At 41.6% G+C, this 19892-nt stretch overlaps 1 protein-coding gene across 6 annotated transcripts in view; it reads left to right on the forward strand.

Annotated features, from left to right (window-relative positions):
• The window catches only part of cdk5rap2 (CDK5 regulatory subunit associated protein 2), a 74472-nt gene that overhangs the window by 24028 nt on the left and 30552 nt on the right, over window positions 1–19892 (forward strand). For all 6 annotated transcript variants that reach the window (XM_076980648.1, XM_076980653.1, XM_076980650.1 and 3 more), the window contains exons 15-23: window positions 15413–15523; window positions 15605–15742; window positions 15904–16083; window positions 17129–17323; window positions 18195–18365; window positions 18637–18769; window positions 18988–19130; window positions 19441–19557; window positions 19673–19813. In XM_076980648.1, the coding sequence (XP_076836763.1) occupies window positions 15413–15523; window positions 15605–15742; window positions 15904–16083; window positions 17129–17323; window positions 18195–18365; window positions 18637–18769; window positions 18988–19130; window positions 19441–19557; window positions 19673–19813 (1329 nt within the window). The remainder of the gene's footprint in view (window positions 1–15412; window positions 15524–15604; window positions 15743–15903; window positions 16084–17128; window positions 17324–18194; window positions 18366–18636; window positions 18770–18987; window positions 19131–19440; window positions 19558–19672; window positions 19814–19892) is intronic.

Below are 19892 nucleotides of genomic sequence, written 5' to 3' on the forward strand. Positions count from 1 at the left end.
TCATGATTAAGTAAGAATTACACCACTGGACACTTTAAAAGGAAGCTGGTGCTTGGCATCATTGTTTTTCTTCTGTTAACCATGGTTATCTCTAAAGAAACACGTGCAGTCATCATTGCACTGCAAAAATGGCCTAAAAGGGAAGAGTATCGCAGCTAGAAAGATTGCACCTCAGTCAACAATCTATCGCATCAAGAACTTCAAGGAGAGAGGTTCCATTGTTGCCAAAAAAAAGCTCCAGGGCGCCCAGGAAAGACCAGCAAACGCCAGGACCGTCTCTTAAAAGTGTTTCAGCTGTGGGATCGGGCTACCAGCAGTGCAGAGCTTGCTCAGGAATGGCAGCAGGCAGATGTGAGTGCATCTGCACGCACTGTGAGGCGGAGACTCTTGGAGCAAGGCCTGGTCTCAAGGAGGGCAGCAAAGAAGCCACTTCTCTCCAGAAAAAACATCCGGGACAGACTGATATTCTGCAAAAGGTACGGGAAGTGGACTGCTGAGGACTGGGGTAAAGTCATTTTCTCTGATTAATCCCCTTTCCGATTGTTTGGGACATCTGGAAAACAGCTTGTTCGGAGAAGACGAGGTGAGCGCTACCACCAGTCTTGTCTCATGCCAACTGTAAAGCATCCTGAAACCATTCATGTGTGGGGTTGCCTTTTAGCCAAGGCAATCTGCTCTCTCAGTCTTGTCTAAAATCACAGCCATGAATAAAGAATGGTACCAGAATGTCCTCCGAGAGCAACTTCTCCCAACCACCCAAGAGCAGTTTGGTGATCAACAATGCCTTTTCCAGCATGATGGAGCACCTTGCCATAAAGCAAATGTGATAACTAAATGGCTCAAGGAACAAAACATAGAGATTTTGGGTCCATGGCCTGGAAACTCCTCAGATCTTAATCCCATTGAGAACTTGTGGTCAATCATCAAGAGATGGGTAGATAAACAAAAACCTACACATTCTGACAAAATGCAAGCATTGATTGTGCAAGAATTGACTGCTATCAGTCAGGATTTGGTCCAGAAGTTGATTGAGAGCATGCCACTGAGAATTGCAGAGGTCCTGAAGAAGAAGGGTCAACACTGCAAATATTGACTTGCTGCATTAACTCATTCTAACTGTCAATAAAAGCTTTTGTTACTCATAATATGATTGCAATTATATTTCTGTATGTGATAAAAACATCTGACAAAAACACATAAAAACCAGAGGGCAGCAGATCATGTGAAAATATAATATTTGTGTCATTCTCAAAACTTTTGGCCATGACTGTAGAAACAAAAAAATAATCAGACCTAGGTCTGTTCTAGTCAGAGAATCCTTTATATTTAGGAGTCTCATATGGAAGTACTTGAATGGTGGCCAACCACCAATTTTATGTGATCTCAAGTATAAGAACACAGAATATTAATGTATATGTGACGGGCAGGGTGAGTAACTAAAAAGGAAGCGATCACGCCAAGTCTCGGGGAAAAAGGATGGTTTAATAGAAAGTGCGCAAACCAAAAACCCGTGCAATATCTCCAAATTAAGGATATAATGACCAGCGGTCAACTGGTACAAAGACAAGACATATATAGGCAAACAAACGACCCTCAGGTGAGACGGATCACGGGCTCCGCCCACCTGAGGGACGCACACGACGTCACAAAACAACAATAAAAACAGCTGCTGTGGACGGAGGGGACTGGTAGGGGGCCGCCTCACCGTGACAGTATATTAAAAATATTAACACTTATTTACAATTTAACACAATTTATTTGCTTATCCCTTGATAACTACTTGACTACATCAAGCTTTTGACCAACTGGTCACAAAAATGTTGCATTCTTTTATGATGTTCTTCCAGGGTTTTTTTTTTAACACAACTTGCACATGTTTCTAACATCAGCAGGAGAGTGGGTAAATAGATTTGTAAGTCATCTGCATACAAATGGAATGAAATATTGTGTTTTTGAATGAATGTTCCTAATGGAAGCAAGTACAAACTAAACAGAACTGGGCCTAGGATGGACCCCTGTGGGACACCAGAGGTCAGAGAGGCTGATGAGGAGGAGAAATCATTAATCATCACAGAAAAAGTTCTGTCAGTGAGATATGATCTGAACCACCGTAGTACAGATCCTTGGAGGCCCACATGATGAGCCAGACGTGCCAGGAGGATTGAGAGTTCCACGGTATCAAACACTGCAGTCAGGTCCAACATTACTAATAGCACAGCTTTTTTGCATCAAGAGATAGGAGAATGTCATTTTGAACTTTCAGAAGTGCAGATTCAGTGCTGTGATGTGTTCTGAAACCAGATTGAAATTTCTCAAAACTTAGATTATTCTCCAAAAATTGCTGCAACTGAAAGAGTACCACTCTTTTTTTTTTTTGTCAGAGCCTTAAATACATGGTTACATGGTAACACTTCTCACGATCGACCGTAACTCCGCCCGCGATTGACTGGTAGACCGCGATCGACTGGTTGGGCACCCCTGCTGTACAGCAACAAAAATTCATGATCACTTTGTGTACATGAACTACTAAATGTGTGGTGTACTGTACTATCAGGATCAATGTTGATTTTCATCAAGATTCTGTCTCTTGAATTTTGCCAAATGCCCCTCCTCAAGAATTAGCAGAATTTTGCTCAATTTAGGCAGTTGGAGGGTGCCTTCAGGTAAATGATAAAATTGCTGATGCACACGAATGTCATGGCCTAGAAAATCAGCCAACTGATCCAGCTGTGCATTGCTGAGGGTTTTTTTTTTAATTTACTTTCAACCTTTTCCAGGAATACAACATAGAACAAGGACAGTACAAAGAAGACTATTCAAATAGTGACAACAGTAATAATAAATAAATAGCTAAATAAATAATGATAATTTAAAAAAAGGCTGTCACGATACTAGGGGTGACCTGCAATAGTCGCTGATTCGACTATAGTCGACTAAACCCCCTAGTCGACTATGAACGTCATAGTCGAATGTACCATTCTAACTGCATGGGGGTGCCCAAGGATGCAGCTAAGCATTAGTTGTTACATGAAATGTCTTTGTTTTCGTTATATATAGCCTTTTGTCAAATAAAATCATCTTAATTTCTGTTAATAAATATTTAAAAATGATGTGTGCGCATTAACAATAGGCATCTTCCTTACTACACATTAATAAATCACACCCTGCTGTTGCACAATCCAAACGAGCGGAGCTGAACACGCTACAGAATACGCGCAGCATCTGCCGAGATTATAATGTCTACTAAAACACTTCAAAAGTATTTTGAAAAACATAAAGATGAATCAAACAAAGTAAAGTGCAAGTTATGTCATCAACGTCTTTCATTTCGCACGACAACAACCAACATGGCATACCATTTAAAACGCGTAAGGCAAAAAAAAAACGTTTGGCGTTTCAGTCGTGTCGTCGTCTCGTCGCAGTGCGTCTCGGCAAGTAGGCCTATAAACATTTTTTGTTGTTGTTTCCTTTTAAACCCTGTTACTTGAACCTTTCCTTGTATTTTTTTGCTATTTTTTTATATTTTCAGGCAGGCATATTTTATTAAAAATATTTTTGACATTTTGCACAGTGCCTGTCTGACAGTTCGATATGTGCAATGTGCACTGACGCTTAATGTTCTCTAACGTTTTGCGACGCTGGGACAGAGGCAGCAGGAGGCAGAGGTGAAGTATTCTCGGGTTTATTATCCATAGTATAATAGAACGAAAAGACTCAGGCTCAAAGGCAAAAATCAAAAGCAACAGAATGGCAACCACTGAAGTAAAGCTCTTGAAGTATAGCTGGAACTCTCCCACGTAGCAAGGCGCGGTAGCAGGTGAATGAGCAGCGCTGGAAGGAGCGACCTGTGGGAATATAAGGAGGAAAGCCTAACGAGAAACAGGCGCTAGAACAGGTGATTGGGAGCGTGGGAGTGTCCTGCGACGTGAGGGTGTGTGCTGTGAGATGGTGGGCGTGTTGGTGTGTGTGCGGGTCGCTTGGGGTGCCCTCTGGTGGCGTCCGGGCCGACTCACCGTGACACGTTTCATAAAAAAATTAATAAGTAAATAAATTAAAGCTGAATAAAGCCAACCTACCGTGTTTATTCATTTATCTGAGTGTTTTAGGTTTTTACTTTGAAGAGGAAAAAAGTCCTGAATGAGAACGGGATCCCGTTTAAGGTGCTCTAAATAAAAAAAATTAAAATAAACCCGATTCGACTATTAGTCGACTAAAGGGAAAAGCTGACGAATCAGATTCGACTATGAAAATCCTTGGTTGAATACACCCCTACATGATACTGACACGATATTGGGTTCATGAGAACGAGACGAGATTTTAAGAATGCTAAAATGACAATTATATGACTGGACAACACTTATTTAACAGAGTTGCACATGCATTTTGTTGCACATGTTTTATTATAACTCTTAACATGCATGATGTAAGCAAGAACTTTTAATAAACTTCTTCCTCTACAAATTGAAATTAAAATAAAGTTTTATAAAAGTTAAAATAAGATAAATAAAATTAAATATTTCTCCTTTTTTCAAGTGCAAACAATATTATGTGCAAAACAAAACGTTCTTCTCTGTCAATACAGAGTGCAAACAGAGCCTGACTAAGTATGTCACTGACAATTTGCTGAAACTACACTGCCACGTTCTTTTTAAAGAAAATTAGCATGTCTACATATTAGCATCCCCACACTGCTCCCGATATCCTTTGCTGTCTCAACTTGCCAAAGCGTGCCTTTCTGTCCCTGCTACCTCTGTTTCAAGTGAGATATGTTGATTTGAGTACTAAGCTGTGGTGGTGCTGTAAATGTCTGCATCATGCTCGTATTAACCACGGTATACGGCATTATTTTAATACAATGTTTGCATATGGTCCGTGTCTTATCAGTCACTCTCTTGCCATTGATCATTTCCGCCGGGTACCCAAAATGCTGCCAAACAAACTATTTGAAAGTGGCGGGTGCATCTTCAATAGTAATGCCTGTATTTTCCGACGTCATTCTGGCTGCTTGCTGGATCACAAATCCTGTGAGACAGATTTTTTATGCGACAAGAAATAGCGCCGCTGCTGCTGCTATCTGTTTTATTGTTGCCATGGAGGCAATCCCCAGCCTCGTCTTGAGATCACGGTGTGCGATTTCAAAATAAGAGCGGATAGGGTGATTGAAAATGAAATCATAAAAAAAAAACTTTTCAAAACCGCTCACGGGCCGGAAATAGATGCCCAATGGGTCTAAAAAGGCCCGCAGGCCACTATTTGAGTATGGGGGATCTAGAGGGATGGTCACTTTAAACGCTTCTGAAAAACAATTGAAAACAGCAACCCAATAATCATGTAACATGGGGCAAAACCAGATTAGATGGGACAAGGATCCCTCGAAAGCTTTAGCATCTATCACACTGTGAAGAAACAGAGCTATATATTTAGTTTAATTTTGTTTTTGAATAATAAAACCTGTGAAGAAACTTAAACTGTATAAGCCTAAATCTAGAATTTATTGAGCATCGATGGATTCTGGATAAGCACTCTTTTCACATTCCCTCCGATAGTTTCACCCAGATCCGTTGCCCATTTTTCCCTTAACCTCCTCAGTCCCGAGACGTCAAAAACAAATGATTTCTTGCAAATAAATATGTTTGCTGCAGCCATTTAAAAGTCACAATACAATTTTTTTTATTGCATACAGATTTTAAGATATTCAGTGTCCAGTATACTGGACATTTGGAATTAAGGGCATAGACTCCACATGAGTTTGAAAACGTCCAATATTTATTACTACTAACACAGGCCAGTAGCGAACCGTGACCTTTAAACCTGGGCCCGCTACCCCCCCCCCCCCCCTTTTTTCCCTTTCTTAATAAACTGCAATAAAGAAAAACTGAGACGACAGTACAGCTTTAAAAACGTAATAAACAATAATATCTGTACTAGATAACGTCTTAAGCAAAATAAGTTTCCAAACAAAATAAGGTTCACAGCTCCGTGGTTCTCGGAGGCGGAATATGTAAACAGAGGACGTCAAAGGGATGAATCGAAACTAGCTAGCGGTGGTGCTAACGACAGCTAGCGTCGCCACAGCGGGCGGAAATTATCATACAGTTAAGCCCGCCCACTAAGAGAGAAGATATGATTGGTCAATTTTGCTGTCATTTGAAACTGGTATTGCGCTGAATTATAACTGCCAGGCCCTCTGTAAACGAACAGAGGGCATCACAGTCCTGATAGGGGGAGACACAGGCTCACAGGCTTCCACTTAACCCCTCACCTTCCAACACAGATTGAATAGACACGGGTGAATATTTTATTTGCTTATATTTTTGTAATTGTTTAGATGTCGAATGTCAAACTGTAAGTAGATAAAATAAAATTGGATAATTATATATATAATGCTTAAGAATATTTTAGACCCTCTGAGAGGGCGTAGAGGGCCCTGACGGTTCCCCACTGACACAGGCTCCAGAGCAAATGCATTTTCTATGTTAAGTGTTAGGGGAATCATGTAATACATTTTTACAAATTACATACTAATAAGGAAGTACATATAAACATTTTGTATTTCATTCAAATTTGTTAATAAAAAATAGAATTACTAAAAACTTCAGTCAAAATATTCACCATGTTAGTTTTGCTCACATTTACCTTTCCCTTTCTATTTACACAATTCATTTTAGAATAAACATTTTTTCCACCAACATTTGTAACACTTTTTGTAACTTGTTTTCTGTTAACTTTCTTTAACGGGACCTTTTGATAAACTCATAAAAGCAGTTTCGGTCAGCTTGAATACACAAGAAAACATTGCATTTTGAGCATTTCATGTGTGATTTTTTCTTGCAACCAGGGTTCCTGCACCTTTGAAAGCTGGTGCTTTCCTTACCCACCACTGGCAAATGCTCTGCCCCACTCTGTCTAACATCCCAGTTTGGCACAGGCTGACGTGCATTGTGCATGGAGACAGGTGGCAGAAGAGGAGCTGTGAGCTCATCCGTGCTCCTCCTCTTTTGACCCCCACTGACCACCAGACATTCTCCAACATAAAGAAATCCAACAGATATAAGGTGTCTTTTTTGGCAATGCCAAAGTATTCACAATCCTGACCATATTCAATCCATGAATTCACAAGGGCCAAATCCACAAAATGAAAAAATACATGCACTGGCCACTTCTTGGTTCGAGTGCTAATCCTGTAATAGGAAATCATTCGATCACAGAGGTCTACTCCACCCATATTTTGGATGTATGCACCAACAATGTGCGGCCTTTTAACATCTATGTAGGTTTTGTCTTTTTTTTTGAGTAGTGCCGAATTGTCATGTTTGGTTGTGATCCATGGATTGTGGATGCCATTACAACAGACCAGTTGTCCACCCATTTTACAACACACAACATTTCATTGTGCCTTACCAGTTCACAGTAGGAACCACAGCCCTCCTTTTTCAGTGTACTGTCAGTGGGCAGGTGTTGTCGTATTGGTAACCTGTTTGTCATGATGGTACCTGTTGCTAACAGCCCTTTTTCTCTTAACCTGTCAAGCAGTGGGATGCTTGTGAAGTACCTGTCAAAGTAAAACTCTACCCACAGGTAGACTTTGCACAAGTTTCATGACAACTGAGCCACCTATGCCAATGATTTTATCTGGGTTAGCATCAGGCCAGGTTGATGCACCTTGATAGATAAAAAAAAATCTAGTACACATCCTCTGGGTGAAACTAGAATGTAATTCTTCAAGCCAACTAGGTTTGGCTTGCCTGGGACATATTGTCGAAGCGCTGTGGCCCCAGAGAAGGAAATCATTTGCTCATCTATTGCAACTTTTTTTGGCCTTGGTAACTTCAGGCAGGTTTCTCGAAATTTCTTTAAAATTGGTGCGACTTTCCACAATCTGTTGTTTTTTTGCTCATCACCACAGACATCCAAATTGTTGACAAAATGCAAATTGTTTCTCAATTTGTAGACCCTGTCCCTTGGGATCTGAGTCACAGCTGGAATTTGTACTACTGGTTTGTAACACAATCTAATGTGTGGTAACCGCAAGCATCCCATCACAATGTGTGACCCAACTAGTTGTCTGATTTCAGACAGTGGTGTTTTGAGCCGTGTACCATTTTGCAAAGCTTGTATGTTAGTTTGATCACTAACTAGACCCCAAAACTCATCATCAAAGTACTGTTGAAAGTAGTTCTGAGGTGTCCAGTGTTCTCTGTCTGCATCAGGTGTGTACTGTGGATCCACATATGCTGGAACATCAAAAGGTTTGAATGCTGCATGCTTGAATAAGTGCCTTGACTGTCCAGACAGTTCAGTTTCCTGTAAAATATTTCAATGCTTACAATTAACAAAACTGAACAATATTAAAAATGACAATGCCTTTTATTTTAACATTAAGCTAAGTTTTATTTAGGTTACCTCTTCCTTTTCATCTGGCATGTCATCAGAATCACTGGAGTCCCTATCACTTTCCCTATCCTGTGTACCGGTATATTCATCTTCACTACTCTCAACACTGCAGTCACGATCATCTAGTAACTGAAGAACATCTTCTACAGTTACTATTACTATGTTAGGCCTAAATATACATGAGTAGATAAGCATACCAGGAAATCTATGAACAATAATGTAATATTGATCATTAGATGCACGGACTTGCTATACAAACAATGCTAAAGTTAGCAACATTCTATAGGCTAATTCCAAATGTCCATATAGCTGGACATACATGTTTCGCTCGAAATTTGGGACTGTGAAAATAACTTTCCATTGTTACTATAACTATTTTTCGTATCAGTAGACGTCTAAAATGACATATGTACAAACACTTTTCAGTTATCAATGTGGAATAATGAAGAAAAACTTACGTTTTGGTCGGTCACGCAGGCCGTGTACGTCTTTCTCGGGAGCTGCCATTTCCAGGACTATTTTCGAACAACCAATCAAAAAAACTGAAATGTACTTTACCAACCAATAGAAAGCTGTTGTTGGGCAGAAACCCGAAAAAGAGGGTGGGATGCTGAAAAACTTGTTGTCGAGTTTGAAAAGGTAGAAAAAAATGTCCAGCATACTGGACGTTTGGAATGAGGAGGTTAAATGAGCAGTGCTGACTAGCGGAGTAAGAACAGTAATAAAGCACGATATTAAATGTCTAGAATCCGGGGATGAAGTGTCAGGGCTGGCTCGGATGCCGTGCCGTCTACATCCACAAGGGGCACCCGAGCCAGTCCTAGACTCCGGCAACGCAATCAGCAATGATCTGTCTCACCTGTTGCCATGGCTTCTTAAGGAAGCCAGTGGAGACAGATCATTGCTGATTCGTTGTGGTTATGCCGTTACGCTCTCAGCCTCTCTTGTCTTTCTCTGTTGCAGCGTTGGCCTCTGTAGGTGTCCCGTCACCTATCTCTCCTGTCTGTTTTCTCTGTCTTTTTTCGAGTCCTCTCCTGCGTCGCTTACTGACCTTCCTCAAGTTTTCCTCAACCTGTTTATCTTCCTATCCTGTTGCTGTTTGTATGGGAAGGGTTTTTTGTTTGATTAGCCTTTTTGCTATTAGCCAGCTACTTCCCCTGGCGTCCTTGTTTTGCTTTATTTCTTTTTTACGCGTTGAGCAGTCCGCGTTTATTAAGGCGCTCCTTTTAGTTCTGTTATTGTTTTGTGGCACTTGGTTCCACCTCTCTCTCGCTCTCTCTAACACGGTGTGTGCGTCCCTACCACCGTCGTTACATGAAGTAAGTAACTAATAAGAGCATGCTCCTTTGTCATATCTGGGAAGAATGATATATTTTTTTAGTATAATGTCTAAGTTGCAAATATCGAAAAAAATGTGAGAGAGAGACCAAATTGTTTTAAGTTGATCAAAGGATGCAAACTTATTATCAATATATATAGGTCCTTGATACTTCGTAGGAGTGTGTTGACATGTATTACACTACAAACTTTTGCAAATTCCTGGATGTAGTCTGAGCCTTGAAAGCAGGTCATTTCAAGAGGTCGTGCAAAGAGGTAGGTATTTTGCTGAACTATTCCACAGTTACGTCGATGCTGAACAAGCAGGTCAAGTGATTCTTGCATTGTTGGAGTTACAAAAACAGCAACCTTCCTGCCTCTTTTGCCTCTGATCTCTATTTGTTTGAAGTACTGACAAAGCTTCTTTTCCAATTCTGAAAGGGTCAGGCTAATATCTGCATGAGGATCTGATGCATCTATGGAAGTCTATGCAGATAAGGGCATTTGAGAAACTTCTCCTTCACGTCTCTGATTAAAAAGCATGATTTGTGTCAGGCTGACTTTTGCTAATTGTGACAAGTGCTGAGAGGAAGGCTCTGCTGACAGCATTTTACAGCAATGGTGCTGCTGCTCATCAAGATACAAGTGAAGACGCTTAACATCTTCAGTGAAAGGAAGCAACTGAGGAGAGTTCCATTGGGCTTCTTCCAGTGTTCGCCGGGCTGTGGCTGAAATATACTCATGCCATCTGGAGGCATAGATTTTTTTGGCCTCTTTTGCTGTTGCTTTGTCTCCTTCTATGGTGGCACTGCTTTCTGTAATTCTGTTTGGCTATGCCCAAGTTTCACTGCAACACTTGTTGATTGATATGTATTTGTGTCTTTGTTGTAGCCAGTTGTCTTGTTTAACTGCAGCGACAGTGTGCATGAAGTTTCCAGGACGAATAAGATCTTTGATGAACTTAAGCGGTGTGATCTTTTGTGCACATATTAAGAGTCTCCCAAGCTTTCTCATCTTCTGGTGGATGTATTTATACATTTTAACTAGCGATCCATACTTATTATATAGGTGCTTTCCAAACTCAGCAATACACTGGTCATTTCCGACAGCAAGTGCCACTTTATATTGGTTCATTTATGCCTGGTGGCCAAGGTGCCGCGAAAGGACTCAAAGCATGGATTCAGGTTTTTTCAGGTTTAGGTTTGGATTCAACAGGTTGAATTTGCATATTTTTACATGTCGCCACAATGTTGTCTTTATGAACAATCCCCAACAGTAAATACAGGGGAAAAAATCTTCACCTGCTAAGAGTTTCCTTGGTAACCTGCAAGGAACCAGTTTTTCTTTGCTTGTTTTCAATATAACAAAGTTGTGCTCATAATGACCTTTGCCATAACTGCCCCTAATTAAGCACGCGCCACTGAAGCGAGTATCACGTGCAGACCCCATGCTTCACTCTCGCAGTCTCATTAAATTATACCTGAACTGCATATACATATACATATACGTTTGTATAATTAATACAAATCCACATATTAAAACATGAAATATACATAGTAATACACATGATATACCAATATCCCAAGAAAGAGAACAACTAAGAGTCATAGAATTACAACCTCTATTACAACTATAAAATACGCATACAAACCACAACATATTACACAAATATAACAACTGAAACGTAGACTTGCTGTTGATCCACGCACACAGATCAACCCGAAGAATAAAATTACTCCTTAGAACTCTGTCCGTTACCCAAAATCCCCTTATTCCCTCCGACCTCAAAGTTCGGCTCTGCTCAGTGTCAGCTCTGCTCTGATAGACTCCTCCCACACTGTCCTCTATGAACAGCAGGGCAAACCAACTAGAGAAACATACAGGGGTGTTCAGACTTAATCACCTAACAACGGCCTTTCAACAGGAGTCAAAAAGGTCATTTAAATATTCTGGAATCTTGTCTTGCAGCTTAGAAAAACAATAGTTAATATACTCATTGTTAAATGATCCTAGAAAATTAAAGATTTACACTAAATAAGTAAATGCAAGTAGGATCCACTGCAACAATCAAAGAATATTTTTAAAAACTATAACATACTTGCTTTAAACTTAACTATAATGTTAAATTGCCACATTTTGTCAATTGTGATTTTCACCCCAGTCGAAATATGTCCTCCACATTTACCCATCTGTGCAGCCAGAACACACACACACACACACACACTAGTGATTACTAGGGGGCTGTGGTACACATGTGTCCAGAGCAGTGGGCAACCCTAGCTCTAGGTGCCTAGATGATTCGTTGATTCGACTATAGTCGACTATACCCTCTAGTCGACTATGAACGTCATAGTCGAATGTACCATTCTAACTGCATGGGGGTGCCCAAGGATGATGCTAAGCATTAGTTGTTACATGAAATGTCTTTGTTTTCATTATATATAGCCTTTTGTCAAATAAAATCAACCTAATTTCTGTTAATAAATATTTAAAAATGATGTTTGCGCATTAACAATAGGCATCTTCCTTACTACACATTAATAAATCACACCCTGCAGTTGCACAATCCAAACGAGCGGAGCTGAACACGCTACAGGATACGCACAGCATCTGCCGAGATTATAACGGCTACTAAAACACTTCAAAAGTATTTTGAAAAAGATAAAGATGAATCAAACAAAGTAAAGTGCAAGTTATGTCATCAACGTCTTTCATTTCACACGACAACAACCAACATGGCATACCATTTAAAACGCGTAAGGCGAAAAAAACTGTTCAGCCGTTTGTCGTTTCGGTCGTGTCGTCGCGTCTCGTCACGGTGCGTCTTGGCAAGTAAGCCTATAAACATTTTTTGTTGTTTGCTTTTTAAACCACGTTACTTGAACCTTTCCTTATATTTTTTTGCTGTTGTGTGGCATTTAAAAAAATATTTTCAGGCAGGCATATTTTATTTGACAGTTCGATATGCGCAATGCGCTCTGATGGTTAATGTTCTCTAACATTTCATTTAAAAATAAATAAGTAAATAAATAAAAGCTGAATAAAGCCAACCTACCGTGTTTATTCATTTATCTGAGTGTTTTAGGTTTTTAGGAAAAAGTCCTGAATGAGAACGGGATCCCGTTTAAGGTGCTCTAAATAAAAATATAAAAAAAACCTGATTCGACTATTAGTCGACTAAAGGGAAAAGCTGACGAATCAGATTCGACTATGAAAATCCTTAGTTGAATACACCCCTAATATCTAACTAGTGTCAGGCCTACTAGTATGCTTTTTGTTTTTCTTAGATGAGGTAGGGGACCCTAAAAGAGAAAGGAAACTCATTTAAACAAAAAAAGTTATCTAATCTGCTCATTTTCCCAAGTACTTTAACACAGCATGATGTAAACCATTATTACAAAACCTGTATAAAATAAGCGTCATTAACCTCTTTGTGCAGTTGCGCCCCTAGTGGTCCTGTCGCCGGTACAAATAATTTTTGCCACATAAAAATAACTAATAATATCGAAATTTCTTAAAACACAAGGCCATCACACTAAATTTATTTTTAGAACTAGTGTAACTGACTGCATACCTTTTTTCAGCCATCTACACGCAACTGTTAGTGAGAAATCCCATTCTGAACACACCGTGTTTACACCACGTGGTTTACACGTGCAACTTGACTCGCCCTTTAAATTGTCCTTTTAAAAAAAGTCTACGAAGTAAGATGACCATGTTTTGTCACCTAAAATTTATTTACTATCAAAGCATCAGTATCACACTTTAAAACATCGTATGGAATGTACCTTTATTTGCTTGCTCACGGCATCTTTTAAAAACGCATAATCCTTTCTTTTGCTGAGAACAACAAACAATTCTTGACCCATCAGCGACATTGCAGTGTCGTTTTACGTAATCTGTTCTCAAATTGCACATCTACATCTGTTTACTTCTTATTACTGTTTCATTCTGTAGTTTTTATTGGTCTGGAGGGTAGTGGTGGTTTTGAATGACAGCTTTTCACACCTCTGCCTGGCTCTCCAGAGCACACACGATTGACTCTGGTTTGTCGTAGATTATTTTGTTAGTGAATATTTTGATTGCATATACTTTTGGACATCATACAAAAAGAAAAGGTTTAGTTTAGCTGGAGTTTGTCGAGTTGTTTGGGCAGAATGCTAAACCGGAAGTTAGCTAAGAGCTACAAAGGATGCAGTTGTGTTTGTGAGTATGAATAAACAGTTGTGAATAAATATTAGAATATAAGCAGTATTAGAACATTTAAGTACTGTAGTATTTCCTTCAGCATCGTTTAGCCTCTTGGCATGGTTAGCTTAGCTAGCCTCTTGGAAGCTTGGTAAGTTAATGAACTTTCTGGACTTTCTGTAAGATGTCCAACATTATTATTTTTGTTTTAGTAAAAAAAAATGCTCTTGATGTATAGTGGCCAATGTCTTGGATAAGGATGAGGCACGTTTGGACAAAGGCATATGTAATGATCTGCGCGTCGCAGAGCAGAGAGTCCAAACATTGAACAAGAAATGACACACTAAACACAGGGAATACTTACAAAGACCAGGCAGGAACAAACCGGGAAACACAAATCACAAACACTAGAGCAGGGGTACTCAAATATAAATGATGACGGGCCACATTTTATTTTTTCAATCACTGAAGGGGGGGGGGGCTGGCGAATGTAAATTGTTGACGGGGTGGTGAACGCATTTGGCCGTCTGCTACCTGTTTGTTGTTGCCATAAAGGCAATCCCCGGCATCGTCTTGAGATCGCGGTGCGCGATTTCAAAATAAGAGCGGATAGCGCGATTGAAAAAAAAGATTCCTAAAAAAAAAAAAAAAAACTTTTCAAAACAGCTCGCAGGCCAGATGTGGCCCGCGGGCCGCTATTTGAGTATGGGCGCACTAGAGCTTGAGAACAGGACTAAACTTTACAGCTTTCACAATGATACATAAACTTCACAAAATACGCGATGAGAGACAAGGGAAACATAGGGACTATAAATACACGGAACTAAACCAGACACAGGTGAAGACAATGATGACACGGGCATGGCAGACAAGGGGAAACCATGGAGACAGACACGCAGGGAACGACACTGACACGAGCAGGAACCCGAAGTGACAGCTAGAGGGGGGGGGCGTAGCCCTACGTAACAGCGTGGCACTTTGGAGAGGCTTTGGAACAATACTGTGGAGCTCTTCAGTACTTCTAACTGTTCATACTAACTGTTCAAATGCAGTACATTTTAATATCTTAAATGTAATCATTTCATACAAGTTATTGAAAATTGTAATTTATTACACCAATTTATTTTTATTATTTTTTAAGTTATTACATAATATGTTCACACCTCGTATTTTTGCAATTTGTGCCCCCCCCCCCCAAAAAAAAAGATAGAAAGAAAAAAACTGCACCACTTCTCTCCTGAGTCAGCTTGAGTGATTTTGGCTGAAATTTTTGGTTCCCACTGAGTGAGTGTGCTAATGTGTTGCAGCCCCCACCATGTAATAAAGACAAACACACACACATATGGCCATCTAAATAACACAAAATCCTAACAGCTGATGAATATTTAATTAGGAGATTATCAGTGAGCTGTAATTAACAGCAATAGTTAAATCTCTCTCTCTATTTTACACACACACACACACACACACACACACACACACACACGCTCTTCTCTCTTTCTCTCTCTCTCAGGACTACATGAACATGGTGCGGGACCTGGAGCAGGATCGGGCACCAGGAGGAAGTGACATCACGCTGACCAAGCTGAGAGAGAGGCTGAGGGAGAAGGAGAAGGCTCTGGAGGTACAGTACCTCCTGCCACTCCATCAGTCATCACTGCCATCCTGTTGAAGCAGCCTCACTAACCTCAGTGTGTGTGTGTAGAATGCGCTGGATGAGAAGTTTGTGGCTGTGGAGGAGAAGGAGAATGAGGTCCACATGCTTCAGCTGAGCGTGAGGGAGAAGGAGAGAGAGGTGGAGCGCCTGAACAACCTGCTTTCACACAATGAGGAGACCATCAATGTAAGTGTGTGTGGGTGTGTGGGTGTTTGACGCAGAGAGAGGGAGCAAGAAGATTTTTGAAAGTCAGTCACACTACACCAGTACTTCTTTTAAGTAAAAGTGTGTGTTTGTGTGTGTGTTTGTGTTCGTGTGTGTGTGTGTGTGTGTGTGTGTGTGTCCAGAGCTTTGACACACTGCTGAAGGAGAAGGACGTAGAGCTGCAGCAGCTGGTCAACACAGTGAAGACTGTGCAGCGCTCCAGACAGGAGAGCGAGGTCAGCCTGCAGAGGGCGCTGCGCGAGAAAGACTCCATCATCCAGCAGCTACAGCACTCTCTACAGCTCAAAACCACAGACATGGAGGTTATACTCTCTCTCTCTCTCTCTCTCTCTCTCTCACACACACACACACACACACACACACCTCAAGGAAAGAGACATGATGGTACACCTGCTCCAGATAAACACTCACTGCAGGTTAAGACATGTTAAACATCCACATACCGGTAACACACACACATAGACACACACCGCTCCCACGTACCCACAAGCACTAACCAAACCTGTTCTGCACCACACTGCCTTCAAGCCCCTAGTACTTCTAAACTCCAACCACCGTCCCTCAAGACACACAGAAGACACGTCACGACTTCTCTGTCCTCACACCCGGGCTGTCCACACAGCTGAGATGCTTTCTGTCTTCAACAGAAGACAGAAGACTCACACTACTCAGACTTCCCTGTGTGAACAAGTGCTTTTGATGATAACCAACAAATTAAATTTGATTAGTTTTACTTCATTGGTTTTAATTTTGAAATGTGTATTTAAGTGTTCAGTGAAGACTAGGCTTGTCACGATACTAAGAATTACAACTTCAATATGATACTTAAAAAATATTGAAATTCAATACCATTTTCGATACCAAAGTCAGATACTGTGCGAATTTCCGTATTAAAGCCTTTTTATTTTTTTATAAGCAAACAAATGAATGTTGCTTTGTGTTTGAAAATGCTTGAAATGTAACTTCATTTCACAACAAATAGCTGTCTGACTGAACAGTTCTCTTGTATTACATTAACAAATACGAGCCTTCTGTAATTCCAGGACGAAACATGAGAAAACGTGAAGACGTTAAGATTGGGCATTTTGAAAATAAACAACCATGTACCGTTTCAGAATGTTCAGTCGATACGTATCGATATATTGATTTTTTTGACAACACTAGTGAAGACATGAGTCTTCAGTCTTCATTTGAAGGACATCTTATGAGATACTGTAAATGACAGCCAAAGAAAATACAATTCTAACTAGTCACATGACCACAGAGGTGGGATTTTCTGCCTCCCTGTTTTTGCGTGGTTAATGTGACCAGTCAGAATCTTTATATCTCTGTTGTCCCCAACTATAGGAGCTGGCCAGCACTGTCTGCAGCCAGACGGAGACCCAGGGTCGCGATGTGGCTGAGCGCATGGGTCAGAGGTTAAAGGTGACAGAGGTGACGCTGGCTGAGGCGGTGAAAGACAGGGACAGGTTGGTGTGTGAGAACCAGACAGCTGTGGAGAACTTGCTCGCCACCATCAACAGCAAAGACCAGCTACTGAAGGTGATGCGCGCGCACACACACACACACACACACACACACACACACACACACACACACACACACACACACACGGACCAGCTACTGAAGGTGATGCGCGCGCACGCACACACACACACACACACGGACCAGCTACTGAAGGTGATACACATACACACACACACACACACACACACACACACACACGGACCAGCTACTGAAGGTGATACACACACACACACACACGGACCAGCTACTGAAGGTGATACACATACACACACACACACACACACACACACACACACACGGACCAGCTACTGAAGGTGATACACATACACACACACACACACACACACACACACACACACGGACCAGCTACTGAAGGTGACACACACACACACACACACGGACCAGCTACTGAAGGTGATACACATACACACACACACACACACACACACACACACACACGGACCAGCTACTGAAGGTGATACACACACACACACACACGGACCAGCTACTGAAGGTGATACACACACACACACACACGGACCAGCTACTGAAGGTGATACACATACACACACACACACACACACACACACACACACACGGACCAGCTACTGAAGGTGATACACACACACACACACACGGACCAGCTACTGAAGGTGATACACACACACACACACACGGACCAGCTACTGAAGGTGATACACACACACACACACACGGACCAGCTACTGAAGGTGATACACACACACACACACACGGACCAGCTACTGAAGGTGATACACACACCCTTTTGCTTGCGTTTCAGGATGGGGACACAGCTACAGATCTTAAATGTCTGTGTGTGTGTGTGTGTGTGTGTGTGTGTGTGTGTGTGTGTGTGTGTGTGTAGGAGTGTGTGGAGAGACATAACCAGGCTCTGTCAGCACGCACAGCTGAACTGCAGGATCTGCGCAGGCAGCTAAGTGATGCCCGGAAACCTGTCAGCACGGCAACCGAGGACACACCCTTAGAGACGGCCCAGCTGCGAGCCTCGCTGGCTGAGAAGGACGCGGTCATTAACGTGAGACCTTTGACCTTTCTCTCAGACCTCAGGATTAAACCTGAGGGTGTTGACGGCCATTACTCCCAATGTTTGTGCACGTGTGTGAACTCACAGGGCACACGTCTGTGTCTGTTAGAATACTGACTTCTGAAAACTCATTAAAATATTAGCATTAATATTCTAATAATTATCATTTTGGCAGTATTGGAGGGACTGGTGTGTGTCGGGTGTCGGGGCTGTTGCCTGGTTAACCATATGTGTGTGTGTGTGTGCGCATATGTGTGTACAGAAGCTGTTGGCACAGGTCCAGGAGAGAGACGGGCCAGTGGCTCGGGTAAAGGTGTCAGAGGCTCTGCCCCCTCAGGTGCTGGAGCTCAGACAGACCATAGAGGTGCTGCAGGAGAAACTGGAGGAGAGAGAAGGTAGGAGTGTGTGTGTGTGTGTGTGTGTGTGTGTGTGTGTGTGTGTGTGAGAGAGAGAGAGAGAGAGACAGAGAGAATTCTGATTTATTTTATTTTTTGTTTTCCTGGTTTAAGAAATCTGTAGCATGTAATAATTTAATAGTTAGCATAATCTCTGTGTGTGTGTGTGTGTGTGTGTGTTTTTTTTTTTCTGTGTGTGTGTGTGTGTGTTTATCTAGCTGAACTATCACGGCGGAACAGTGAGGAGAACTTGGTAAAATCTCCCCCAGTCAGTAAGAAGGCCACAGTACTACTGAAAAAGGAGCTCGCTCAGAAAACACAGGCTCTTAACAGTGCACTGAGGAGGGAGAACCAGCTAAAGGTAGGTGTGTGTGTGTGTGTGTGTGTGTGTGTGCTGTGTATACATGTGTGAATGTTTTTTTTACATTTACGGCATTTAGCAGACGCTCTTATCCAGAGCGACTTACAAAGCACTTTGCATCTGATCACAGAATTCATCCTAGGTAATAGTACGGATAGGCTAGAATTCAAGATACCATTGAGTCAGACTACTACTAAACATGTAAACTTATACATGTGCATATCTCCAGCAAAAAGAAATACACTGAGAATATGGAGTATTTTTACCTTTTTACTGTGTGTGTTTGTGTGCGCGTGCGTGCGTGCTGTAGATGTCTCTAGCTGATCTACAGTCTATGGTCTCTGAACTGGAAGGCCGCCTGGAGGGTCAAACAGCCAACATTGAATCCCTCACCTCCACACTCAACACTAAAGAGGAAATTATTGTTGTGAGTGTGTACATGCACACACAGACACACACACTCACACACAGCTGGAATGTGTGTGTCCAGGTTGTGTAGAGCTCTTGGGAGTTTTGATTCATCAGTCTCAACTCCCCCATAGGAGCTCCAGGATCGTTTGACACAGAGGGGCGAGAGGCAGCTGTCTGCAGCTCAGGACGGGCACTCGCAGCCTGGGGACGAGAACAGCTTCCGTTCCCTTCCCCAGAGAGAGAGGACCATCATTGGGGGAGACAGCCAGCAGGTCTCACACACACACACACACACACACACACACGCATGCACATATACCTGGACACATTCTTCCCCCTTATTGACATTTT

This window comes from Brachyhypopomus gauderio, chromosome 18 (genome assembly GCF_052324685.1).
Source record: "Brachyhypopomus gauderio isolate BG-103 chromosome 18, BGAUD_0.2, whole genome shotgun sequence".
In the NCBI taxonomy this organism is placed as follows: Eukaryota; Metazoa; Chordata; class Actinopteri; order Gymnotiformes; family Hypopomidae; genus Brachyhypopomus; species Brachyhypopomus gauderio.